This window comes from Epargyreus clarus, unplaced genomic scaffold (assembly GCF_041222505.1).
Source record: "Epargyreus clarus isolate Ecla_fem2 unplaced genomic scaffold, WU_Ecla_fem_2.2 ptg000006l, whole genome shotgun sequence".
In the NCBI taxonomy this organism is placed as follows: domain Eukaryota; kingdom Metazoa; phylum Arthropoda; class Insecta; order Lepidoptera; family Hesperiidae; genus Epargyreus; species Epargyreus clarus.
Window position 1 is genome coordinate 8,313,145 of NW_027332214.1, and position 26,987 is coordinate 8,340,131.

General features: G+C 37.9%; 4 protein-coding genes across 6 annotated transcripts in view; 3 read left to right on the forward strand and 1 right to left on the reverse strand.

Annotated features, from left to right (window-relative positions):
• Pli (E3 ubiquitin-protein ligase pellino) overlaps window positions 1–5,483 on the forward strand; it is a 101,929-nt gene extending 96,446 nt beyond the window's left edge. For both annotated transcript variants that reach the window (XM_073073952.1, XM_073073953.1), the window contains exon 10: window positions 631–5,483. The gene's annotated coding sequence lies outside the window, so the exon portion shown is untranslated. The remainder of the gene's footprint in view (window positions 1–630) is intronic.
• Window positions 5,465–10,326, reverse strand: Wdr92 (dynein axonemal assembly factor 10). The gene is made up of 6 exons (XM_073073954.1): window positions 9,939–10,326; window positions 9,360–9,487; window positions 8,745–8,962; window positions 7,707–7,829; window positions 7,288–7,400; window positions 5,465–6,591 (listed from the first exon to the last, which is right to left on the reverse strand). Exons 1-6 carry the CDS (start codon window positions 10,220–10,222, stop codon window positions 6,384–6,386), a joined length of 1,074 nt encoding a protein of 357 aa, XP_072930055.1. The 5' UTR covers window positions 10,223–10,326; the 3' UTR covers window positions 5,465–6,383.
• Window positions 10,327–11,941: 1,615 nt separating this feature from the next.
• Window positions 11,942–17,087, forward strand: LOC140742894 (phenoloxidase-activating factor 3-like). Its single transcript, XM_073073955.1, has 6 exons — window positions 11,942–12,117; window positions 12,969–13,097; window positions 14,558–14,736; window positions 15,245–15,353; window positions 16,335–16,509; window positions 16,708–17,087. The coding sequence occupies exons 1-6, from the start codon at window positions 12,054–12,056 to the stop codon at window positions 16,937–16,939; spliced, it is 888 nt and encodes a 295-aa protein (XP_072930056.1). The 5' UTR covers window positions 11,942–12,053; the 3' UTR covers window positions 16,940–17,087.
• Window positions 17,088–18,214: 1,127 nt separating this feature from the next.
• On the forward strand, window positions 18,215–25,191 carry LOC140742895 (CXXC-type zinc finger protein 1). Of its 2 annotated transcripts, none has more exons than XM_073073956.1 (10): window positions 18,215–18,384; window positions 18,872–18,993; window positions 19,478–19,641; window positions 19,988–20,114; window positions 20,559–20,666; window positions 21,360–21,549; window positions 22,005–22,214; window positions 22,934–23,140; window positions 23,761–24,008; window positions 24,774–25,191. In XM_073073956.1, the coding sequence occupies exons 1-10, from the start codon at window positions 18,358–18,360 to the stop codon at window positions 24,874–24,876; spliced, it is 1,506 nt and encodes a 501-aa protein (XP_072930057.1). In that variant the 5' UTR covers window positions 18,215–18,357; the 3' UTR covers window positions 24,877–25,191. The 2 variants fall into 2 exon arrangements, with proteins under 2 accessions (XP_072930057.1, XP_072930058.1); XM_073073957.1 differs by having other exon boundaries at window positions 21,363–21,549.
• Window positions 25,192–26,987: the final 1,796 nt, after the last annotated feature.

A 26,987-nucleotide genomic window follows, 5' to 3' on the forward strand; every position in this document is an offset into this window, starting at 1 on the left:
TCCGTACCACAAAATTAGATTGTATTTAATTTTTTTTTATTATTATTTTATAATATAGGAGTAGCAGACGATCATGCAGTCCACCTGGTGGTAAGTGGCTACTACAGCTCATGAACATCTGTAATCAACTCCAGATAGGATTAGATATTCCTACTCGAAGTCGGAAACAGACGCCGTTACCCCTGATGACATAGCTGGAACGCCACGGAAAAGTCCGTCTCCCTTACCACACCCTTCAAACCGGAACACAGCAGCACCTAACACTGCTGTTATTAGGTAGAAATAGGTGTGGCGGTGGTGCTGCCGGAGTCGGACCACAAAGAGTTTTACCACCTTCAAAACCATGTGACACACAAATCGATTACAACCCAAAATCATATTGTATAGGTAACTTAATGTTTTGTAAACAGAATATTTATTTAATATTTTTCTAAATCATCCAAAGATTTAATGAAAATGAGAAAAGAAAATAAATTTTACTTAGTTTAATAATCATGTTCACAAGATTAAACAAAGCATCGCTCGTGCTATCGTAAACTGTATTGTTTTTCGTTTTATCATTCACCAAGAAACACAATATTTATTTTTTGTAATTCGATATAAATAGTGATTGTTTTTTATTAATTTCAGGTACGACGACGCTCCTGTCGTGTATGTAGAGTGATACGATAAGGGACTACTGACATATTCTACATAGCCGGATAAGCTGTAACCACACTGACTTAGCTTTAACGAGAAACATTCTAAACTGATGTATAATCGATATCTTCACTATTTCATTACTTAATAAGATGGCAATTTTTATATAGAAATGTCGTTGAGATAAATTAATGGAAATGATTAGTATGTTGAGCTTGTAACGTTTGGTTATTTATTATGTTTTCGTTTAAGTGAAAATTCGTGATTTTGAAATTGTCCATTTATTGTCCAACAAGTAATAATAAAATGGTAGAATGGCCTCAAATATGTTTTTATGGTAAATATTCGATTTTGATTTCTATGTTACATGTAAAATGAGAGTTGATAGACAGTTTTCTGAGGTGGGTCGATATTTTTCATGTATTTTATACCATTTTTAACTAATTCATGCAGCCTCCACAATGTGAACTATTCGTTATAATCAGCAGACTTCAGATTTTATGAACTTTAGCAGTGACATACATAATGTAACTATTTACTTTGGTGTTTTGTATTCATATTTTATAGTTGCCAGTTCCCAAATATTGTACTTGCGTCAAAAAAAAAATATTTCCTAACAGATTCTATGAAGAATTATCCATAAATTATGTCACATGTTTTGGGGGAGTGAATGTCCCTTTGTACACAATATTTTGGCAGGCATGGGTCGTGTTGTGCACTCAGTACTTTTTATTTGTTATGGCACGCGTAAGACATGGTCTATGTCTGAAAATTTAAATATTTTAAATGAACCCGAACTCCATCCTCTTTGTGACTTAATTTATGGATTTCTCCTTATAATTCTCAGAACCACCGCCTGACGACGACACATAGTGAGTTGTATTATGTTCGTTTATGTTGGCAGGTTCGTTTATGTTAGTAGGTGTACAAAGTTTGATTTGAATATATTTTCATGGTTTTAAATCTAAATGCATCCTCATAACATAGCTTCCCTGAACAAACGCCTGTGTCACTGTTACTTGAAAACTGATCGGCCGCACCACCGCCCACCATATCTGCAGTATGCAGTATACTTGATTATCGCATTATTTTTTGTTGGCGAGGGGGAAACCTTTAAAACGTACCTCCGACGCCGTAGCAGCGTTAAGGGGGACATTTACCGAATTCAAATCCCCCGGTGGTCGTCCTCGGCGCTGCGTAGAGGACTCCGGATTCTTTAAAGAAACGTAACCGGAATCCTCTGAGCGCGTTGGCCCGTCGGGCTCCGCCCAGGTGAGCTTGACGCTCGCCACACCGTCTGGTGTGCACGACGGTATGCGACCACACATAGCGCTGTCCATCCCGGGGCCGCTGGCCGGGCGGTTCGAGCTCCCACTCTTGTTGCCCGCGACCCCGAAGCCCGTTTTAGTCGCCTCTTACGACAGGCAGAGGATACTGGAGCCCTATTCTGGTCTTATAACTACAGCGACACCTGATTCAATGGCGTTTTTCGACATGCCTGCTGGAGTCCTTTCTGCTTGCTGGCGGTTTCTGCTTGATTTTCATATATTTAATTGTCCGCATACCTTAACATTTAGTTCGGTTAATCGAGTCTCTACTGTACTTAGTTTGAAGTGTGTCACAAACGGGACTCGCACGTGGCGTTACAGCTTACGCCCGTTAAAAATAATAATCAATCTATCAAATTTTTGCCTGCCAAAATTCTAAATTTGACAATTTTTTCACCAATATCAAAGGTAAAAATTGTTAAATATTATTATTAACGGGCTTAAGGAAGGCGACGGTGAACATGTTCATATGGATTGTATTGTATACTCGTGTGTTACTTTCGCAAAACATATTTAAAGCGAGCATCAAGTGTTTGGGTGTGTGTGTCTACATTTTCATATGTGTCTGAACTGTAAATATGCTTCACACTCGTTCGTTTTAATTACATTTTTTTTCCAACTTGCGATGTGGTTTTTTTCACGATGAAATGGATTCATGTACTTGATATCATTATTTGGCATCTATTCACTACTCTGTGCGTGTTACTTTAGTCCGATGGACTACAATCGACCATAAAAAATATTATGAAAACTCATCTATGTATTGGGTTTCACAGGATATGTCGTTTATGAAAAATTGTTGATCGTTCATTGGCTACCAACGCTTGAGCGATAGTTATATAGGTTACTTATCGCATGAGTTTGTCTAAGCAGTTGCTTAGGCGTTTTCGCTCGGGCGTCCAATTTTTGTTTGAGCAACTTACAAGCGGCATATTGCGGCATTATCTTTATTTGAAAAAATCTGTTAACTATCGATTGTTTACGCGTCTGTATTAAACTGTTAAGTGTATAAGCTACTAAATAGTCGCAGAACTACTTTTGGCAGTCGCTTTAACAACTAAAGCTACCAATTAAAACAACCAAGCTATTGAATCGCTAAAGCTACCAAGTGTTAGTAGCCAATGAATGGTCAGCTTTAACCTCAGACAATACGCAGATCTCGTTGCGCGGACAGGTGAGATCTCGCGGCCACCGGCACCTATTTGTATGTTTGTGCGTTTCGCAAACAAATATAATGGTGGTGCGACGCCGCAGTAGTTGCTAAGACTAATTGTAAATATTCGTCTGTTCATTTCAATTAAGTATTTTTAAGTAATTTATGTTGGTATATACATGAGTGTGGCATGCGTTTTAGTGTATAATTGAGCCTCTAGCGGTAGAAGTGATAGGCCAACTAGCGTACGGGTTGTAGCGAGCGATCCTATTGGTTTCTTTAAGAATTTATATTGTGTGATTCGGTTGACGAATGTGTTGTTGATATGAATTGGTCTCGTGTCGTTTTATATGGTTTCATGTGCTAGTTAATGTCTCATACACCGGTTCATTATAGTTTTGAATCAATACGTATGTGCCCGAGTCAGCAATGAGGTGATAAAATAAGAAAATAGAAAAAAATGTTATTTAATGAATTGCAAATATTGGATTACATGTTGGACCAAATATATATACATTCAAAAGTATTGCACCAGGCTTTTTTTATCGAGGAAATATATGTATTGATTTAATTCCACGGTTAAATCATTTTTATGGATGATTAAGGATAATTTTATTCAGTTGTGTGTGTGGTTGTGTGTGCATAATTTCGTTAATATAAAGTTTGAATTAGTGACGTAAAACATCATCGTTGTTAGAATAACAATTTCTACTTGTGTATTATTTTTGTACATGACTATATTTACAAATACGCAATCCCTGTATTAACGAAAATTTGCTCCGCACAATAGAACTGCTAACACAATTGATAGAGTTTACCTACATACACGTGTGATTTGACATGCCATGTAATATAGACGTAAGTGTGTTAGTAGATACATTCAAATCGGTTTATTTTTTCTATCACAAAAATTATATATTAAAACAATACAAATGTGGCGATCTCCTGTTGTAATTTGTGAGTATATTGTTCAGTGGCGCGATATTGATGTAACAAATGCAATATGAAATGGTAATAATGATTTTGATTAAAATATAGTTATAAGTATTATTATTTCCAAAACGATTTATTAATTGCTTATCGCGTCACCCAATAAAATAATATGTATAATGGAAAATTGTAAAAATAACATAAGTTTTCTAGTTAGTAGTGACTTTAGCTTACGGAATTCGAATATTTAGTTTTTGTACAATCTGAATTCATTAGTTAGTGACTGTTGCGACATAGTGACTAGAGTCGAGGTACGCGACACACGGCGGATCATCGTATAGATATCGATTCATATTCATATTGTTAATAAAACTCATATTGATTGCTGTATGCAGAAAATAACTTACGGTACTTGTTTTTAGGATTATAGATTTTGAAAGAAATAATTATTTAATATATATATATATATATATTTTAATGTTGTAAGCGGTTGGATCAGCTTTTAAATAAACCTAATTTTCTACTTACATCCCGAAGTTGATCTACGATTGATTAACGTTTGATTGTCCGTTTGCCCGTGTAGCTCATAATAAAGTGCATTTTGTCTATATTTATGCTTTGATGTGTTGTAAAGATTTCGTTGCTTTGGGTACGTGTTCGGGAGGTAATTAGCGTTATTTTCACTAGGACGTGGCGCCGGCGGCTCCTGTGCACTCGCCAGCGGTCCGCTATGCAATGTATGTTATTTCGTTCATATGTACGCGCGGCTATTGTAACTTTGTATGTATATTGTACGTAACTCTGAGGTAATGTATCGGCTATCGTTAAGGACACATTTTTCTATACAATATATAGGTATGTGTCGCAGTCGTGTTCGTACACATTTTATTGATTCATTTTATCTGATACACCTAAAACATCTTGTAGGCGTGTTGAGACGGTGACAGAAATGCATTTGACTAAGAATCCCACTAAAACAGATTGTCTTAGTTATTGTTTAGTCTTAGTTATTACTTTACCTATTGAGTCACCTTCATACAAAGATAACGCCGCGAGAACGAATGATAGACATGATCTGTACTGAAGGATAGTTTGAGATTCTTTCATAATGTTGTAATTCAAATAAGCTCCAACAAGGCAATATATTTATATAAATTATACAAACACTCCGTAATAAAAAACAACAATGTCTGTGAGTATGTGAGCATTGTATGTGTATAAAATATGTACTGAGCTTAAAATAAAACCTGGTTTTGTTACAACTTTATATAAGATTAAACAATTCTTTGTATGTCCATCTAATAAAGCCACGACGACAGCGACGAGTGTACACGAATCAACACTGGCTTTAGACTAAATAAGAACTGCTAGCCTTACTTTTATTTATAATAAGTGCTAGGATAATAAAACGCTCTTTTGAGTTAGAAAATTTATTTGTTGTTTTATTTAACACAACTCATAGAACATCATATCAAGAAGAAATATTGACGAGATACTTTTTTATATTGTAAGATTAAAATGAGTATGTAATTTCTCATATTAGGTAAGTGGACATTGTCGCTCTTAGGTGCCAATCGTGTTGAACGTTGAACATATACAATGTTTGAGGACTAAATATCACTTGCATATCAAGTACAATTTATATCACATCTTATGCTAGCTAGCTACAGATAGTAAGTAAGTAATTTAGAAAGACCCATGCAACTGGGTCGGGACGTCCACCTAATCACCATAAAACAAAATGTAGGTACATACAGAAAACCACCCTGTATACGAGCAAAAGATTGTTAAATTAACGTGTAAAAAGGAACACTTAGTGCATACTCTTTTGCTACTTATATAAAAAAGGCAATTTTCTCGAGGAAACTGCACTTACGTCACTATAATTGAGGCTGCTAGAACCAGATTGCCCTACTGCATTTTAATGATTTTTGACCTATCTGTATTTTCGTAATTTAAAAATGTTGTATAGTCCGCGTAAAACTGCTAATCCGCTCTGAATATAGAAATGAATCGCATCGCCATATTAAATTGTATGACTAAACCTTGCAACACCTTCAAAGCGAGCTATATAAAAGAATATATAAAAGTTATTGTTCTCCATATTGTAAGTGTTTTTTTTTTGTAGTTAGGCTACTCTGGTTCTAATAGCCTCAATTCTAAAGCCCGCTCCACACTCGGGTTATTCTCGCGAGGACGTGAGAATAACCCGATTCGTATCGGCTCCACATTCTCGTTTCTCTCGCTTTTCTCGCGTTCTCGCGAGATTCTCGTGAGAATGTGGAGCGGGCTTAAAGACGTGTTCACTATAAACAGATGGTACACCTATACATTCAGTGCAAATTGAGCTTAGTAGTGATGAGCACGCGGACGTACTGGTCGTACGCGGTGGCGACGGCGAGGCCGAGCTGGTCGCGGTTCCAGTCCAGCGCGTTCAGCGGCTGCGAGCTGGCCGGCATGCGCTGCAAGCGCTGCAGCGAGCCCGCCACGCCGAACGACACACCGTCCGAGTTCACGCGGCTTCGGTGCTCCGGGTACTCGCTGGAACCATTTCGATTATGATGGTGGTACCCTTTGTGGTTCGACTCCGGCGGCACCACCGCCACTCCTATTTCTACCTAATAAGAGCAGTGTTAGGCGCTGCTGTTCCGGTTTGAAGGGTGTGGTAAGGGAGACAGACTTTTCCGAGGCGTTCCAGCTTAGTCCTTAGGGCTAGCGGCGCATCTGTGGCCGACCTCAGGTAGGAATATCTAATCCTATCTAGGGTTGATTATAGATGTCCATGGGCGGCAGTAGCCACTTACCATCAGGTAGACTGCATGCTCGTCTGCTACTCTTATATTATAAAAACATGTAATGGTTGTATATTAAATAAAGGCATACATCGTCAACGAATCATATAGGGAAGGACGGCTAGTGTACGGAATGGTAAATTTAGCATTTTTAAGGAGGGGGGAGGGTCGTTGGGGCAGTCCGCCGCGGGCCCCCGATCCTGAGCGGCTCCCAAACGCAGTTACTAAAAAAATCTGTAAAATGTGTAAAAAACAGCGAAAAATACAAACTGAGAACCTCCATTCAACTTTCCGCCCCGGGCCTCCGACGACCTTAGTCCGCCACTGGTTCTAATTCAAATTAATTTTGGAATTAAAGGGTCAGTGTAGGGGTCAACTAGTTATCGATGTTTTACATTTATGAAAAATAATACGACAATCAATAATGAGCTTTGATAATACTCACTATTTCCATAAGGACACTTGACCGTTGCCAGCACACGTTATGAAAATATCACGATTTTGTGGAAGGTGGCGAGCAACCCAAATTGTTCCGCTTTTAGCACAATTATTAAGCACCTGAAAACAAGAAAGTTAGATCAAAATAACATAGTACTTATGATGAATGTTTAAATAAATATTTGTTTGGCCGAGGATCGAACCCGAAACCTGTATCTTGACGTATCATGACGTATCGTTGAAAGCGTGATAAAAAGAAAAGAGATCTCTTATCCTCAGGATGATATATTTTACCGGCAAGCAAGATACTTGGAGTGCAAGCAACGGAAACTCATTTGATTATACCGTCACTGGAAAGGCTAAAAGTCACACGCAAAGAAGCCCCTTTGCGTATTACTCCGTATTTATATAAAATTACATAAAGACCTGGGCAAAGCCTTTTGTTGGGTTTTGCGTTCTGAGATCGAACACATGAAACTTCCCCTCTAAAGTAGTCGCGACCAGTTTATTCATTGGTATGTCTTTACGATCAAACTCGACTGAACACACCTGAAAGTAAAAATTAAATATTTTGTTATTGTGTACAACATTGGACGAATAGATACCAAGGTCAACTAGGAACCTATAAAAATTCAACTCGCATTCAACCTTTTTTTAGTAGGTAGGTAATAGAAGAACATGAATCAATTTTGTTTTAATGGAAAATATTTAGGAATGAAATAACTGCATGCTTACTGGTAACATTATTTTATATAAATACTAGCTGACCCGGCAAACGTTGTGTTGCCATATAAATAAAAAAATGTTAAGGGTGAACAACCCTTATCACTTGGGGTACGAAAAATAGATAGTAGCTACTGAATATGCACATAAAATTTGGTGAAAATCGGTAAAGCCGTTTCGGAGGAGTACGGTAACTAACATTGTGACACGAGATATTTATATATAGGACATTAGTTTAACACATAAATATACTATATATATATATATATATATATATATAGTGATAGCGAAATTACAGAGTGATTTAAGACGTCGCAGGCCCTCTATCGACGGCCGAAAATTTTATTGAAGGTTCAAAAATAAAAAATACTCAGAATAGAGATACCTTAACATTTCAGATATCTACTAATTAAAGATAGAACTTGGGACCACCACATCTAAATATATTAAAATGAATGTTTGTCTGTATGTCCTTGTCTGTATAGTATCGTAAACTATGCATTTGATCATGTAATGATCTTTAGCAAAGTTGTTGTGCATGAGCCCACGAAGGTTTCTGAGTGGGTACGACTAATTTTCGACAGATGGCGTCATTATCATTCCAATGAAGGTACAAATTTTCAGTTGTATGCATGTCATATTATTTTTTTTAAACGCGGGCGAAGCCAACCTCTACTAGTCTGTAATGACACCACAACCACTATAGTCTAAACCACTTTGATCTTATTTAGTGCCACCTACCCCATTTTTCAAGTTACACTCCCATCTGAGCGTCATGGTGCGCAGATCGAACATTTTCAGGTCTCCGTTGTCGTAACCGGCGACGACAATCCTCTCGGTGTCGCTGTACGAGTTGCCGAAGCCCACCGCCCAGCAGTCTCGTCTCGTTTCGCCCTTCATCGGCTGCATGTTCGCCACCGGTTTGCCCCTCTGGCGCGGGTCCCACACTTTAACTGTACCTGTAATGTGTACATTTAGATACCTAGAGTAGATAGGAAGACGACAGATTTTTTTTAAGTTTAATGAGTTTAAAGGTGCCAGAAGCTTCTGTGTTTAGACTCCAAGAATGTTAAATGCTACTGTGATTTGGTTTGAGCGGTGAGGTAAGGGCACACTCTTGGTATACTTGTCAGAGGCATTCCAGTTTAGTCCTCAGAGGTAGCAGGGTATCTGTGGCCAATTTCAGGTAGAAATCTTATCTTATCTGTGGTCTACTACTCCTTTATTGTAAAAAAAGTTAATTATAGATGTCTATTGACAAATAGCTTATCTGCTACTATATAATAATAACTGCTGAGATATACGGGGGTACATTTGAATATATCAAAATTATAAAACAGTCGATAAATACATTACCATCTCTACTTCCAGTAACAATTTCTGGTGCGCCACAGTTTAAGGTATTACCACCCATGCCATCGATGGAATTGATGATGTCTGTGTGTTCTTTTGTAATATACACTTGAGAACCCTTCTCTATGTCCCTGAAATAACAAAGATGGATTCTTAATACTATTGCTACAAATTCATTCAACCCTAAATATTTTCACGGTAACAATACACCTCATTCTGAGAGGAGATCCATGCCCAGCAGCGGGACACTAATGGGTTGTTGTTGTTGATGATTTGATGATGATGATGAACAATATTTGCCATGATTGCAAGCTTCATCAGTTCAGCCCACCTGAGAAATACTTATCTGAGGTTTCCCAATTTAGGCCTTCGGTGTAACAAAACATCTGTGGTCAATCTCAGGAAGGATGGTAATCTTATATGGGTTTGATATGTTTCATTATAGTTTTATGGACCAGGAATTATAATAATAACAAACACTTCACTTATATATAAGTCAATCGGAGTATGCATGAATTAAACACAAAAAACACGGATAGAAAAATGATCCAGTTGTTACCTAATTTATCTTCTAATATTTACCATATTTCTAAAGTGCCTTTGAAATCCCCTGTAGCAAGTTTCCTCTCTACTTCACTGCTCGCCCCAAACGTGCCGCACTTGAACGAATTGGGCCTCTCAATCTGCTTCACCTTTTTTAATTCTCCCGAATTAATTTCGAAGAATTCAATCGTCCCGGTGCCCCTTGGTAGCGATCCTATAACAACAAACTTCGCTGAACAGGGAACCCACTTACAATCGAATAAGGAATGGTCTAAATTTAACTCTATATGCGTAATAATCTGCGGTGTGTCTAGACTTTCCATAATTGAAATATAATTAGCAACTCCTCAGTATGTAAGCGAAAAGGAAACATAACCTCACTGATAAACAAAATCGTTGCTATGACAACAATTGACATTGACAATAATGACATTTAACATTATCGCACCCCGAAGAATGAATTTGTCAAGCAAGACGGGACTTCATACCCACCGGTCTCTCATATGCCGCGTCTGCGTTTGCAATATGGGGGTGGGTAGGGATTATTCGGGTCTCGAGGGAATGAATTTGTGGCTCGGAACCAAAGAGTTATAGCACAGTGTGGTTATAGTAACCTATATTGCTCGGAACAATATTTGTGGCGTATGAAGTTTTAAAAAGACTATTCCGAGAGGATTTAAAAAAAGTATTAACCACTTGATGGTACTCCTTTTAAGGGCCAAAACCCCTTTGAACAAAATGAAATCTCGTACATGGAAAATAATAACGATTTTATTGTGTATGAATATGAATTACCTAACATGGTACCTTTTATTTTTTTTTGTTTACGAGGGGGAAACCTTCAAAAGGTACCCGACGACATGGAAGCGACGCCGGGTTATGTGGGATTTTTACCGCACTTAAACCGCCCCAGTGGTCGTCCTCAACGCTTGTTGGAGAACTCCGGGATCTCCGAGGGAACACAACCGGAGTCATCCAAGCGCAATGCCCCGATCGGGCTCTGCCCTGGGGGAGCACTTTTGGCTCCTCCCACACCATCTAGTATTTACGACGGTATGCGACCACACATACCGTTGTCCTTCCCGGGGTTGCTTGCTGGACGGTTCGAGCTCCCACTCTTGCCACCCGCAACCCCAGAAGCCCCTTTTTAGTCGCCTCTTACGACAGGCAGGGGATACCGTAGCCCTCTTCTATTCCCGAGACTACAGGGACAACCTAACATGGTACCTAAATGATACGTCACGTAAATAAATCAGACAGTATTTTATAAGATCAATGTAGCGATGAAATTATAACTATTTAACGCCAATTACAAGTGTAGGTAATTATTTAGAGATCATAGAAGTTAAAGATATTATAAGAGAGGTAAAATGGGGTGCCCTCCCTCCCTCATGTAAGTGAAAGTAAGCTAAGGTGAAAGAGCTTAGCTTACTAATCCTCTTTGCTTACATAACCATTCGAATTAAAATTATGAACAAAAATCAGAAATAGTATAAAAATCATGGGTTTTCTTTACATTATTGCAATTTTTGAGAGTCCCACAACCACAACCACTAATTCTCGTTTTGTTATATTAAAAATAGAATTGCCTACCTATAGATAGAATTTGCATATCAAGATAGTAGCACCGTAATGCTAAATTACACAAATATATATTTATTACCATAATAATTATGCTCCACAATCGATGTACTGACACTAAGTTATACACGTTTCATGAATCCTCATGTAAATATTTCTGAAGGAAACATCGATAGTGTTTAGTTCTATTATTTACGTTTAGTTTAAAAAATATATTTGTATTTACTTGAATTGTCTTTGCGTCCTTCGTTTGGTACTAAGATTCAGGCGCTGGCCTATGTTTCAAAGAGGCAGTAATGTTCCATGACCCTAAATAATAATCTATGTATTTACCTGAGCAGACTCATTTTAGAAATGAGGACTATCCCACAAAAACCAAATTCATGCGATGCCTATTGAGTGAAAAAAATGCTCATCGTTTACAATATATATCCATAAGTTGGATAAACCGCATCGTCACAGACCAGTTTTATACTGTTGTGATATAAGGAAAGACTTGAGCCAAAACATCTTAACCTCTCGGACGCTTATAACGTGATCTTGATTTTAGATTATTTGTGATTTGAAATAAATATGTTGCTTTTAACTATACTACCATACACTTTATTGTTGTGCTTTTACAAAGGAGTTAATGGAGGTGAGTAAAGCTATGTAACTATAAAAACGAAAATATAATTATAATAAAAATAATCAAGCACTCGTCTTTACTATAGCGGTATTTTATATACCAACCATGATTGTGTTTGTAGGTATATTCATATAATATAATATTATTTGAATAATGTGATTTTGATAGATAATTAATATACAACGAAATATGATATCTTTTTTAAGAGTAAAGCGCGAGCTCACGTGATATTGTGGTATTTCCAACCGCCACTATCACTGAGTGAATTCAAGTTGTTTAATCTGAGGTCTCTTAAGTGACCTATCAATATGGTCAGGGCCGGATTTAAGGGAGGGCAACCGGGGCGGCAGCCCCGGGGCCTCCACAAAAGAGGGGCCCCCAGAATAGAGAAGTCGGAATAAAACACTAGTAAAAAAATATATTTTCCTTTGAGGTTTTTTTTTCGCTGTTTTACCTTTATCTACAATACTTTGTACAAACATGAATACTAGAAGAATCTACTTGCGTTACCCAATAAAATATTTATTGAAAATCTCAACTGAAAAAATTGTTCATTTTATTCGGAAAATAATTTGGGGCCAGGGGGCCTCCACTCCTTTTTTGCCCCAAGGCCTCTAAACCTCTAAATCCGGCCCTGAATATGGTGCATTATAATGTGCTGAGGATAAACCCAACAACATACAGATAAAGAAAATATAAACACTACGTCTTGCAACTGCAGCAGAACAAAAAACTATGTATCCTGATTAAAAGTTTCATTTCATAATGTTTCTACTGTAGTAGCATATAATGGGCTAATATTTTATTAAAAAAGAAGCTTAAGCTACGTTACATTTACATTTTTGATTTACTCTATAAAGATGAGCAGCCGAACCTGAGTCTTCTTCCCCAGGAGTGTGGGTTCATAGACGGGGAAGGAGTGACAGATTCGAAGTACGCCAAGCTGTACGAGTTTCCATGGATGGTCCTCATCAACCGTATTGCAAGGGGTATGTATAACTTTTTTGTTTTATAATATAGGAGTAACAGACGAGCATGTAGTCCACCTGATGGTATGTGGCTACTGCCGTCCATGGACATCTGTGATCAACCCCAGATAGGATTAGGTAATCTTACCCGAGGTCGGCCACAGATGCGCCGCTACCCCTGAGGACTAAACTGGCACGCCTCCGAAAAGTCGATCTCCCTTACCACACCCTTCAAAACTGAACACAGCAGCGCTAAACACTGCTGTTATTAGGCAGAAATAGGTGTGGCGGTGGTGCCGCCGGAGTCGAACCACAAAGGGTTCTACCACCTTCAAGACTTACCTTACATCCAATTCAAATAGGACACCTGCTATACGAATTGGACGTGAAATTTTAGAGCGCGTTCAAACCAAATATGTTGTGATCTGATGATGTGAACGTGAGATCGTTTGCTAGTAACACTACGCATGCCAATAAAAGTTGAATATGAAAGAAGTAGAGAGCTTCCCGACGCTCGTTCACAGACAACTGTTGACAGTATGCTTAGTTTAAACGCACATTTAATAATTCCGTGCTTTCTGCCCTTTCTTACCTTAGATAACTTACATACATGGGTTACTATCCACCTAAAGGATAATATTGAAACTAGGTGATAAATGTTCTGTAGGTTCTGTTCTAGGTGATAAATGTGATAAATGTTCTGTTTCATAATGATAGCTAGTGTATTTTTTGATATCATGGAAATTATACAAGTAAATTAAGATGATTTCAAACAGGAAAATAGATAGATTAAAATTAAACTATCTTGTTTCGTTATTGTCGTTTGGCCTTGTCAGTATTGATTGCAAATATATAGAATATCGCTTTAGTATTATTATAATAGCTTTAGCATTCTCGTTTTGTATGAACCCAGCAAGATTTTAAGCAGATATCACCGTCTGTATATTTTTTTCTAAATCACAGTCAATAAATAAAAAAAAGATGGCGGCTACAGTCGTGAAATTACAATTATTTATTCAAATTCGTTATTTACTATTAAGTGGTGCGAAGTCGTTTGATACTTACCAATGAAAGGAGAAATAATTGGCCGAGTCGAGTCGAGGCGAGTCGAATTCGCATACGGAGGGTTCCGTACCGCCAAAATTTAACGTATTTTTTTATTTTTAGTTTTTGTTATTATAGCAGCCATTGAAGCAAATACATTGTTATAGTTTGAACTGACTATACGGTTCGATAGATACCTAAATCCAAAAACGTCGAAGAATAGAAATTTCTTGTATAGCGAACCCCACTTATTTATAACTTTTTTATGTTTAGTATAGCGGACACTATTACTCGTATTGTGTGAAAATTTCAAGTGTCTATCTATTACGGTCCCAGACTATTACGATTCCAGGCTTAGTAATAGAGTTCCGTTTTTACCCTTTGTTTACGGAACCCTAAAAAGTATCTTTAAAAAAAATAAAAGCTTTGGTTTTCAGATGGCGGTCGGCACTTCGCATGTTCTGGCACGGTGATCAACGAGCGGTATGTGTTAACAGCGGCACATTGTGTTGAAGTTGCCCGGCTCAATCTTGTAAGAGTGGGCGACTACGACATTCAACAAGAGGTTGACTGCGAGGGCCAAGGACCAACTCTACTTTGTGAGGACCAGTTTCAGGTGAACGCTGATAAAATCTCGTTCGTTAACGTAAATTTACTGTTATACGACATACAGGATGCACTATTAGTGGCGTGCATGGCAAGCTTGAGATTTATTTATTTAATTCACAAAATGGACGTTTATTACATATTATTATATGTGTATTTGCTTATTTAGATACTACTTTGTCCTAAAAATAGGCGTAGGTAATTGGAAAAGAAGGGGTTTGGTTAATAGTGAGAAAAACAAATTGTCATTTGAGAATTAATGTTTATTTTTAACATGAATCTGTTTGAATCGGTTCGTGTGTGGTAAGGGAGACATTCTTTTCCAAGGCATTTCAGCTCAATCCTCAGGGGTAGCGGCGCGTCTGTGGCCGACTTAGGTAGGAATATAATCGTTGGTTGATTACAGTTGTCCATGGACGGTAGTAGCCACTTACGAAGTGGTTTTAAAAAATAGTGCTCTTGGGCGTAATAGTCAATGAGCAATGATATGTTTTTGAAACGATTTTTTTTCTTTATAGGATATAAGTATAGACGAGACTATAATTCATGAGAATTACAGTTCGAATGGTAGAGTCACTAATGATATCGCACTTCTCCGTCTGAGCACTCCGATTGACTTCAGTCATAGTAAGTAACATCTAGTTTTTATTAATGGGCGTATGTATTAAACGTTGTGTATACTCATACTCCGCCAAAAACGAATGGCACATATGACCAATAGAAACAATAGCATTGCGTTGGTCGTGGGTACATTTTAAGATTTTTTAATAGTTTGTAAACAAGCTTGAAGCTCTGTACTTGGTAATAGTGTCTGCGACCAACCCTTGACCAATGGTAAGAACATCACAACACGCTGACTCGGAACAAATCAACATTTAAATATTTAACCGATAGTGTATTGGGCGGAAAGCGTCAGTTCATATGAGGCCGGTTCGATCATTTTTCTGGGACGATAAATTGATATATTATCTGTTGCATATTGACAAAATATAAAATACGCGTTCTACGTTCACAATCTCATACTAGGATTCATTGTGTCGTGGATGCCATAAACACACCCAGACCCAGAACATATAATAATCCCAAATCATTTAGATAGTTACCTATCTGGTTGGGTGTCTAACCCGGAACCATCTGCCTTTCAGACCGGTATGGTGATCGAATCGGGTCGAATATATTATGCATTTCAAAAGCAGTGTTCACATTAGAAAGAATCGATCAGACCATTATAATGTGAACAGTTTCATTGAAAGACATACCAATGTTCATCCGAAACATTGAAAAAGTATGTGATGTAATGTGAACTACACATGTCGTGAACATCAACATGTTCATTCATTTCAAATTACCAATCATCGGAAAAAAGCCTTTCCCCAAGCTGGCGGGAAGTCTCCCTGTTCCGAATCGTTAAGATTTATATAGAACTAAAGCAATTGTAGTGAAAATGGAACAACAGTAGTTTTTTCTTATTATCAATACGCATGGCGCCAGAATGTACGCCAAACAGCTATACTAAAAAACTCTATAGTTCAATTGCGTACGGCACTTTCACATCATCATTCTGTTCATTGTTTTTCATAGATCTTTAATTGTTTATATTTATTGCAGAAAACGCAGCTCCAGTTTGCTTACCAACAACCACTGAAATGAGAGAGAAGTCGCTGACGGGTGAAGAAGCTATCGTCTCTGGTTGGGAGATTAAGACTAACGGCACCCCTAGCAAAATGCTTAAAATGAAAACCCCTATTAGAAAAAATGACCAGTGCTCAGAAGGAATGCATGGGTAATTGAATAATTGTTGTAAAATAATTATATCTGAGATATTATTAATATTAATTCTAAAGCGAATAGTTTGCTAGTTTATTTTCTATGCTTTCTTATAGGAATACTTTTATTATTTTTATATGTTTATTATTATAGTATTTTTATACATATTTCTGTATTAGTTACTCATAATTTCAAAATATTTAATATATTTCAGGGCCTTCGATCCTCAATCTAAAGCTATTTGTACGGGAGGCGTAGAAGGCGTGTGTCCCATGCTGTCGGGCAGTTCTCTGATGCTACCCTATGCTGTGAAGGAGAATCAGTATAGATATATACAGTATGGTATCATGTCCCATGGGACACTAGGGTGCAATTCTGACCAGAACAATGTTTACACCGACGTCAGCAAATACATGGATTGGATTCTTACAAAGCTGAAGGCTTAAAAGCGCTCCGTACAATATTAAAGAAATTATTCCTTCACTTATAAAAAACACACATTGATAATAAAGCTTGAGCATTATTGTCTTATTGAAATTTGTATTTTGGAATAACTACAAAGGTTTTTTTTAATAAATCGAATATTGAAAGCTATACTTGTATTTTTATTAGTGACCCATATATTAGCATAGATACTTTGCCGCCTTGAAATTGAATGAAACCACAAATGGCTTATTCGTAAGTTCTTTTTTTGAATTCTTGACAAATAAAAACCTTTTTAGAGAATAAATAACTAATACTGCGTAATTTACATAATAAATAAATAATTATTTCAAATATTTTAGGGACATTTTAGCACGGAGACGTGGCAATACTTTTTTACGTAACTGTTTCAATTCTCAAAACTGGGTACATTTTCTTGTTAAGAGTGAGTAATCTTTACCGAAACGAAAATAAACATTATATTAAAATGTGAACATAGCACTATGGATCTCTCAGAGACATTGAATTGTTTATACGATTATCGAGTACTCCCTTACATAAATGGCCTATAATAATATAATATTTCTATTGGACAAGAAATAAGTTTAATCGTTCAGTGAAATGAGATCGTTCTTGAGAGTTTTATGTGGTCGTTTTGTAAAACTGTCGGTTGAATATCCGAACAGACACTGATATAAGTAATCTGTGACCGATGAATATTACTAATCTATAATTATCATATATTAGGGATGGCAACTCTTTCCAAAAAAGGTCGATTTTTAAAAAGATTTCGAATCAGGTCTGATAAATTCGAGGCCTAAAGAATTAATTATCCAACAAGCGATATTTTGTATTTTGATTTGGTTTTTAAGTTCCTATTTCGTTCATATTCGTATTTCGATACAATTACGAATCAACCGATAGTAAACAAAAGGGCAACTATAATAAACGATCTTTTATAGTTTTTAAATAAATAATAGTTTTTTTTTGCAATAATATTAAAGTTGTTTTTTATTTCTTTATAAGTAGAAGTTTTCTTATAAGTAAAAATCCATCAGGCGAGTATAGAGTACCTAAGTGAAAGACTTTCATTTAATTATAATGTAAATAAATTATAACGTTAACAAAACAGCAAAAAAAATTGGTTTTCTAGGATAAAATATCGATAATCTTCTCCAAAATCGATTCTCACTGAATATCGATTCAACTCTCACTGAATATCGAGAAGATATCGATTAAAGATTAAGACAGTTCAATGAAACGATCTCAGATCGCCATCCCTATCACAAATGTCAATTGTCATTTGTCATTGCAATTTGAGATTTGGCTTGGCTGCAAACAAATTCAGGAATATTATACTGAAATATTAAGATTGTTATATTAGCTACGTTTCGATCCATATAATAAAGTTTTTGACCCTTAAATTTGGAAATTATCAATAATGAGTGACAAGAAATACAAGCAGAGTGTAAGTTGTGGTTATTTAGTCGATTTTGTACACACATCAGCTCACACATTGTTCATACAACATATAATACGTTCTTCATATAATTTGTAGCCACTATCTGTGTATGGGGTGTATGGATGTGGGCAGTCTTTGGAGACTGCCGATAGAAGTGAAAACTAACTAACTTGTGACTTATATCGTCGAGCTTTTAGATTATTATTTTTGAATTAATTTTGGTTTGTGAAGTGTTAATGACTAATTTAAACTTTAATCCTTAATCTTGAACTTAAATGGACGGAGTACTTGAACTTACACGTGTATCTGTGTACATATATACACAGTTTTAACATATATAACATATCTCATCATATCATATCATATACAACTCATCAAAAGCGTTCGGTCACAATGTCGCGAGTTCTATGATTTTTGTTCATCCAAGAACTGCTCAATGCGTCAAAAGAAGTGTTCACTTCAAAAAAGTTTAAAGTTTAAATATATTTCACAGAAAGCGGATATTGCTAAGCAATTTGATTTGCCGGAAAGGCAGTCGAAGATCACTTCTTTGCTGAACCAAGCTGGACAGGCGTACTGCATATGTCGTTCATCAGACAGTTCGCGGTTTATGATGTAAGTGCAACTGCATATCTACTTTCATGTAATAGAAGTATTTTTTTCATAGTTGAGGAGTCGCAGACGATCCTGCCGACCAACTGATGATAAGTAGCTACTGCCACAAATGTATATCTGTAATTAACCCCAGATAAGATAAGATTCCTACCTGAGCCACAGACGCACCGCTGCCCTTGAGGACTAAGCTAGTATGCCTCAGAACAGTATGTCTCCCTTCCTACAACCTGCAAACCAGACCGCAGTAGCGCTTAACACTGGTGTTATTAGGCCGAAATAGGTGTAGCGGTGGTGCCGCTGGAGTTGAACCACAATGGGTTCTACCATCTTCATCATATCATTAACCCATCACTGACCTTAAGAAATCGGCTTTAAAACTGGGATATGAACCTTGCACTCCGTGACTGAGAGTCTGCATTTCAATTACTGACTGCCTGTTATACTTCTTATTGTGCAAATAATCTTTGAAAATGTATTATTTTAGCGCTTGTGATGCATGTGAGGAATGGTATCACGGAGATTGCATTAATATATCAGAACGAGAGGCTAAGTACATCAAGAACTACTTCTGCGATCGGTGTCGTGAGGAGGATCCTAGTTTGAAGACTCGTTTCAGACCCCAAAAACGGGAAAATGAAGGGGACTCAGGTAATCTTTGTTTAGATTATATAGTTTTCAGATTAGATTAGTCAACATCATTATTATTTTTCATAAGACTACAGAGAGGACAGACTTTGATACACTTTAACTCAACTGAGTTCAATAATCCGAAATCCGTAGACAAATTAAGCTGCCACTCATACCGCTGCCGTTTCCGGAATTGGTTAGCAGGCGTTTCAAGCTCCCATTCTTGTCACCCGAGACTCCCGAAGCACCCTTTTAGGCGCATCTTATGACACGCAAGAGATAAGATAGAGATATTTGATCTATTTATGTTTTAAACTTTAATCAGTATGCATTTTATAATGACTATTTTGATCTGTTTTCGTCAAAGGTCGAGATGATAGAAAGAAGAAGCGTAAAGAGAAAGATCATTCGGAGAATAAATCCTCGAAGAGAACCAGCCTCAAGGACGGTTGTGGAGATTGCTCGGGCTGCCTGCAGACACATGATTGTGGACAGTAAGTTGTATAAGACTGCTATCTAAGTTTGGTCGCTGCGATAAGATAGGTAGCTATAGGTTTGTTAAACACTTCAAAAGCAGTGGCTTAGTTGATGTCCATAAAATAAAACGGTTGAAAAATTGTCTGAAATTTGCCAAAAAAGTTATTTTTTTGTTCTAACTTGATTTTGTTCACTCAGTTTGGGGATTTTGTCTTTTCTCACTTATCTTAAGAAGGGGGGTAGGGGGAGGTCTGCAAAAACAGTACATCGAGGGTTCTTTAAAAATAATTGGCCAAGTATGATTCAAACTCCACCTTCGGAACTCTAAAAAATGGCCTGAAGCTGTCTGTATACTACCATTTCACACTTGGCCAGCGCAGTAGACATCATCATGCCATGACGACGACTGTATAATACATTACCTCTATAATTGTAATTGTAAAATATATTATCATTTCCAGTTGTGATGCCTGTGAAGATATGTACAAGTACGGGGGCAGTAACAAGCTCAAATTGAAATGTAAGCAGCGTGTTTGTGTAAAAAGTAAGAAGACTTCGAGACAGTCTAGGTAAGTGCAGAATTAATTGAGTAAAACATAATAAGTAGTAGTATAATAACAGAGATGATAGCCTAGCGGTGAATAAACACGATTGTCTCTTATTCGGCAGGTCCGGAATTAATTATTACTTTCTTATACAGTGATAGTAAGGGGCTGGGATTCTAACCTCGGACCTCCCTATTAAAAGTTTTTAACTACTTGATTAACATAACTGGAGTGTAAGCGATTTTTTTTTTAATTTGGGAATACCCGACAAGCATGCAATCCACCTGATGGTATGTGGCTACTGCCGCCCATGAATATTTGTAATCAACCCAGATGAGATTAGATTCCTTCCTAAGGTCGGTCACAGATGCGCCGCTACCCCTGAGGACTAAGCTGGAATGCCTCGGAAAATTATATCTCCCTTACCACACCCTTCAAACCACAACACGGCAGCGCTTAACACAGCTGTTATGAGGCAAAAATTGGAACGGCGATAGGTACTACCGGAGTTTAACGACAATGAGTTCTACCATCTTCAAAAATGATGTCTCCCTTTCAAATCAGAACACAGCACATAACACTGTTATTAGGCAAAACCTTAAGAAATCGGCTTTGAAACTGGGATATGAACCTTACACTCAGTGACTGAGGGTCTACATTTCAAATACTGACTGCAACACCAGGTTCAGAAACTTCACGTACACTATTTGTTGTCAGCAGCAGTAACAGGATAAAGAAGAAACACCACGAGCGGGAGACGTACGAGCCGGAGGAGTCTATATCGCATCTGCAAACTGCGGAGCCGCGGCAGTGCTACGGGCCGCAGTGCACTCGCGCGGCTCAGTACGGCTCCAAGTATTGTTCATCACAGTGTGGGCTACGGCTGGCCACAGCGAGGATATATCAGGTATGTTAGTACAGTACTACAGGTACAAGTAGATTGTAACAGTGAATTTGAATGAAACCCCTTAGGGGACAATTTTTGAGTTCGTTAGGGGTTTGGATTTCTTTTTTTAATTTCTAGAAAAATGCATAATAAAATGTAGACAAATAGTAATTTTCAGTGTTTGCTTGAAAATCGGCGGATTACAAACTTTGGAACCCTCTTTTAAACCACGTAGGAGGTAGGTTTTTAAAAAACTTCGGGTATCTTGGGGAATTGGGTATTTCATTATTTCAAACCAGAAAGTCAATAATTATATTTCAAAGTGCTGGCTGCATATTTTCACATTACGACAAACAAAGTACTACAACTTTGAAGGTTTAAAAGTGATCAGCTTCAAACTTCACATGTACCATTAGGTGGACTGCAACCTCGTCTACTCTACCATATTATTAAAAAAAACGCGCGTCGTTGTGCAGGTGTTGCCGCAGCGCATCCAGGAGTGGTCGCTGTCGGGGTGCGCGGCGGAGCAGCGGAACCGCAAGGCGCTGGAGGTGGTGCGCGGCGGGCTGGCGCGCGCGCAGGCGGCGCTGTGGGCGCTGGACAAGCAGCACGCGCAGCTGGACGCGCTCGTGGCGCGCGCGCGCGACGCTCGCGACGCGGGCGACGCGGCGCACGCGGACGAGAAGGTGAGCGGTGTGCTTGACGACTGTTAGGGATGGCGATTCTTTCTGAAAAAGAAAAAAACAATCAATTCGAATCGAAGTGTAATAAATTATTTATTGATTTTATTATTAGTAATAAATTATTTATTAATTATTTATTAAAGTATTAATTTAGGAAAAATCGAGGCCTAAAGAATCGATTGTCCAAAAATCGATCTTCAATCTATTCACGAGCGAAGCTAGCGAGAAAAAAGGTGGTTGGAATGAAATTCGTATCCGTCAGCAAAAAATGTCGATAACATATTTGATAATATTCAATGAATGTCGAAAAATTCGAAGTTCGAAATTCTCGGATAATATATCGATTCATTGCATCGATCCATTACTGGAGACCGATCAAACTAATCTATAATTTTGCTCAAAAAAATCGATTCTAAGATCTAATACCTACACGTGTTTGTTAATCGTTAACTTACACTGATGATGCTCCACTTTGGAGCGAAGCAGGTGTTGGTGCCACCAACTTGGTGGTGGTATGTATTTTGCATCTGCACGCATCCTTTGTGGGAGGGAGAGTGGTACATACTGCATGGATTAAAATATATACCATCAATCAATAATATAATTGTTCAAATTACTCTTTAGCTATTTGATTTAAATTTCGAATTTATCTTTTTGCCGTATGATCGTCTACAAAACGTGCTTCGAAATCCTGGAGTGCTAACAAATAAATTCTCTTACAGGAAGCCGACGACGAGACATCGATGTACTGTATCACGTGCGGCCACGAGATTCATTCGCGCACAGCGGTGAAGCACATGGAGAAGTGTTTCATCAAGTACGAGGCGCAAGCGTCGTTCGGCAGTCGCCATCGCACGCGCATCGACGGCCAGAGCATGTTCTGCGACTACTACAACCCGGTCAACAGCACATACTGCAAGCGGTTGAGGGTTAGTTGCGTTTGAACTGGTTTGGTTATGGTTAGGGTTAGGTGTGAGCAGAATTTCAATTTTGGGCCCCTGGTGGGATTTTAATTTTGCGCCCCTGGCAAGATTTGTATTTTGCCCCCCTGGCAAGATTTGAATTTTTGGCCCCTGGCAAGATTTCAATTTGATTGCGCCCCTGGTGGAATTTGAATTTTGCGTCCCTGGCAAGGTTTGAATTTTGCACCCCTTGCAAAATTTGAATTCTGCGCTGTTCACTTCTGGCAAGATTTGAATTTTACTTTTCTGGGAATATTAGACGTCGCTAAATTTGCAATTTGTGCCCCTAAACACGTCTAGGAAGATAATTATCCTCATCAATCAAGTTTGGTAATATTTGCCTTTTTTTCGCCGACTCTACACTCTAAATTATTTTACTTTTTTGCTGACCCATTGCGATTCATGCAGTCATAATCAATTTAGTGTTCTGTTTATAGTATATTATAATACATAAAGTACAAATATTAGTGTAGAGTGTAGTAATAAATAAATTGATCATAGGTGTGTAACTGTGTAGGGACACATAGTACCTGTACCTGTGTATTGTATTGTACTGTGCAAAGGTTAATTGTACGTACACATCGCAGGTGATGTGCCCGGAGCACTTCAAGGACCCTAAAGTGAGCGACACGGACGTGTGCGGGTGCCCGCTGGTGCGGAACGTGTTCGAGCCGACGGGCGAGTTCTGTCGCGCGCCGAGGAAGGCCTGCCTGAAGCACTACCAGTGGGAGAAGCTTCGCCGAGCCGAGATCGATATGGAGCGTGTGCGCCAGTGGCTGAGGCTGGACGAGCTCGTCGAGCAGGAGAGGAGCATCCGGCTCGCTATGGCCTCAAGGTTTTTTTTTTTATAATATAGGCATAGATAAGTATAGATATCTCACCGCCTTGTAATTGAAGGAAGCCATTAACTGGCTTAAACGGTTGACAATTCTATCAGCTGTTTAATGGATGTCACTTACAAATTGTCAGTTAGAATGTTTTTTTCTTAAACTACAACCTAATTGGAACGCGACCTCAACTGAGAAGAACCGGTAAGAAACTCAGAGGGTTTGTCTTTTTGTAGACGATCATGCAGTCCACCTGATTGTTAGTGGCTACTGCCGCCCTGTAATCAACCCCAGATAGACTTTGATATACCTGAAATGGGCCACAGATGCACCGCTACCCCTGAGGATTAGCTGGAATGCCTCGAAGAAGTATGTCTCCCTTACCACACCCTTCAAACCAGAACACAGTAGCGCTTAATACTGCTGTTATTAGGCAGATATAGGTAGTATGTGCAGATGTCATTGGGGTGTATATGTGATAATTTGGTGCGATCGGTTCACCTGGGGAGGTACTAGTACAACAGATGACGCCTCTAGAGGCGTGTCAATTCGATGTTTTTTTAATGAGAGCTTTCCTTTACTTTGTCATTTATAATTTCTTTCTAGAATTTGATCCTCATAACCGACTCGGGCGATCAGATTTTTTCAAGACAGATTCAGATTTTTCAAGTCAGGGGAAACCCTAATTTAATCAAATTTCCCCTATGACCCGCGCAAATCTTATGCTGCAATTGCGCCTGAATAACGTTCTAAAAGATGTTTTCTATTTACAGGGCTGGAGTGTTAGGTCTCATGCTGCACTCCACGTATAACCACGAAGTAATGGAGCGTATTACCAAGGCGAATGAAAATGGAAAACTCAAGGAAGCTTCCTGACAGCGGCGGAAAAAGCTCGCCAGGAAAGACGAGAAGTCTTCCAGAAAGACTAAATAGATTTGTGGAAGACTGGAAGAACTTCTGCTTTTTAAAGACTCTTATTACTGTATAGTGTGATTTGTGTATTTGGTAATATGAATAAGTGTCTGTATATTATAGTGTTTAGGGTTACGGATTTGAAAAATAAATATATAAATACATATGTGTTTCTCATTTTCGTAAGTCTCATTTTTTACGAAGCCTTGTATCCTATTACTATGTGTGTATAGAATATTTTTTTACAAAGATAAAAATAATAAAAACATATAAAAAGTTTGAACGCTTTTGGACTTAAATTCTATGCCGTAAAACCATGTTATACGTGCAAATGGACTTATTAAGTTCAGAATAGATTTTCAAATAGATTTACTACAAGAGCCCTGTACTGGGTAGAAAAACCTGTGTTAATTGGTGCCCCGCTTTTCCAACAGGCGCTTATAAAACGATATTTAACAATTTTAATCTAGGAGTATTATAATAAGAAACAGTCGTTGATTAAGTATTAGTATAAAGTGCCTTGCGTCGACACATCGCAACATTCTTAAAATTTTGAACCAAAGAAAAATTCTGTCGGATAATTCCTTTATGGTATTGATAGAATCTGTGGGTTTTGTGGGCATTGTCATAGGCTAGATGCAGGCACAAACAGAGTATTTATTGTTTTTAACATTTTATAACTTCGGATTCATAAAATAACTATACTTTTTTTTATAATATAAGAGTAGCAGACGAGCATGCAGTCCACCGGATGGTAAGTGGCTATTGCCGCCCATGGGAATCTGCAATCAACCCAAGATAGGATTACATATTCCTATCTGAGGTCGGCCACATATGCACCGCTACCCCTGAGGACTAAGCTGGAACGCCTCGGAAAAGTCTGTCTCCCTTACCACACTCTTCAAACCGGAACACAGCAGCGCCTAACACTGCTGTTATTAGGTAGAAATAGGTGTGGCGGTGGTGCCGCCGGAGTCGAACCACAAAGGGTTCCACTACCATCAATATATACTATACTACTACTACTACTACTACTACGTTTACAAAAACTACTACTACTATTACTACTACTACTATTACGTTTACAAAAATACGGAATAATATAAAAGGAAAAGTATGTGAGTTGTATGTGTGAGAATACCTGTGTGCGTACAACAACACACAACTGTAAGCAACTTTCAAATAATAAGTTTTATATTTCCATAATTAAGGGTGAGGAGAGTTTGTTAGTACATATAATGTAATTGCCAAATGTCGATCTTTGATATCAAAACTTTGGATAGATTGATTATTAGTAATGGCCGCTAGATATATTTACGGTCGACGCATCTGTATGAATGCGTTTTCTACTAAATAGTCGTCAGGAAACTTTCTTTCTTTAACCAGATGCTAATAGTTCCGTTAACCAGTCGCTGATTAAATTGCTTAAGCGATAGTAGCAAGTGAGTAGTCAGCCGTACACATCTCAGTTAAAATATTAGAATATCTTTTCGTAACGGGATTACCCTAAGGCGACTTGATTAAATATTCTGTTCTATGACGTTTCCGCATTGAACTAATACCAATTAGACAACAATAGATATTCTTTTGAGCGTATTATTTATCATATCAAAACATATTTTGCGCTCCCCTCACAACAGCACGTGCGACCACGGCCCTCTGATTTTAATAAGTCTCCCCTTCCGTCCGTAATTGAAGCGTATAATTCAGATGACATGTTTTGCTCAATCTCATAATATGACACGGATAACCCTTGATACAAAAGGAATAATGTTTGATGTGATAAAGAACAGTGGTCAGAGAAATAGAAAATAAATCCTTATCCCTTACTAATATTTAATATTATAAATCCGAAAGTAACTTTGTATGTCTGTCTGTCTCTTCTTCACGCCTAAACCACTGAACCGATTTTAATAAAATTTTGTACAAAGATAGTCTGAGACCCGAGAAAGGATATAGGATAGTTTTTATCCCGGAAATTCCACGGGAACTAGGGATGTCGATCTAAGGTCGATTAATCGGAGAATAGATCTTGGACCAATCGTTTATTTTAATCTATTTTAGTAAGGATTGAA

Bases quoted from the DNA above. Each gene is read 5' to 3' on its own strand.
- Wdr92 (XM_073073954.1), bottom strand. From the start codon at position 10,222: ATGGAAAGTCTAGACACACCGCAGATTATTACGCATATAGAGTTAAAT. The intron at 7,830-8,744 runs GTAGGTGGCACT...TTTTACTTTCAG, and splicing joins AGTGTAACTTGAAAAATGGG to GTGTGTTCAGTCGAGTTTGA. The intron at 6,592-7,287 runs GTGAGTATTATC...AAATGGTTCCAG, and splicing joins CAAGTGTCCTTATGGAAATA to CGAGTACCCGGAGCACCGAA.
- LOC140742894 (XM_073073955.1), top strand. From the start codon at position 12,054: ATGTTGCTTTTAACTATACTACCATACACTTTATTGTTGTGCTTTTAC. The intron at 15,354-16,334 runs GTAAGTAACATC...TATTTATTGCAG, and splicing joins TCCGATTGACTTCAGTCATA to AAAACGCAGCTCCAGTTTGC. The intron at 16,510-16,707 runs GTAATTGAATAA...AATATATTTCAG, and splicing joins TGCTCAGAAGGAATGCATGG to GGCCTTCGATCCTCAATCTA.
- LOC140742895 (XM_073073956.1), top strand. From the start codon at position 18,358: ATGAGTGACAAGAAATACAAGCAGAGT. The intron at 18,385-18,871 runs GTAAGTTGTGGT...TATATTTCACAG, and splicing joins ACAAGAAATACAAGCAGAGT to AAAGCGGATATTGCTAAGCA. The intron at 22,215-22,933 runs GTGAGCGGTGTG...ATTCTCTTACAG, and splicing joins CGGCGCACGCGGACGAGAAG to GAAGCCGACGACGAGACATC.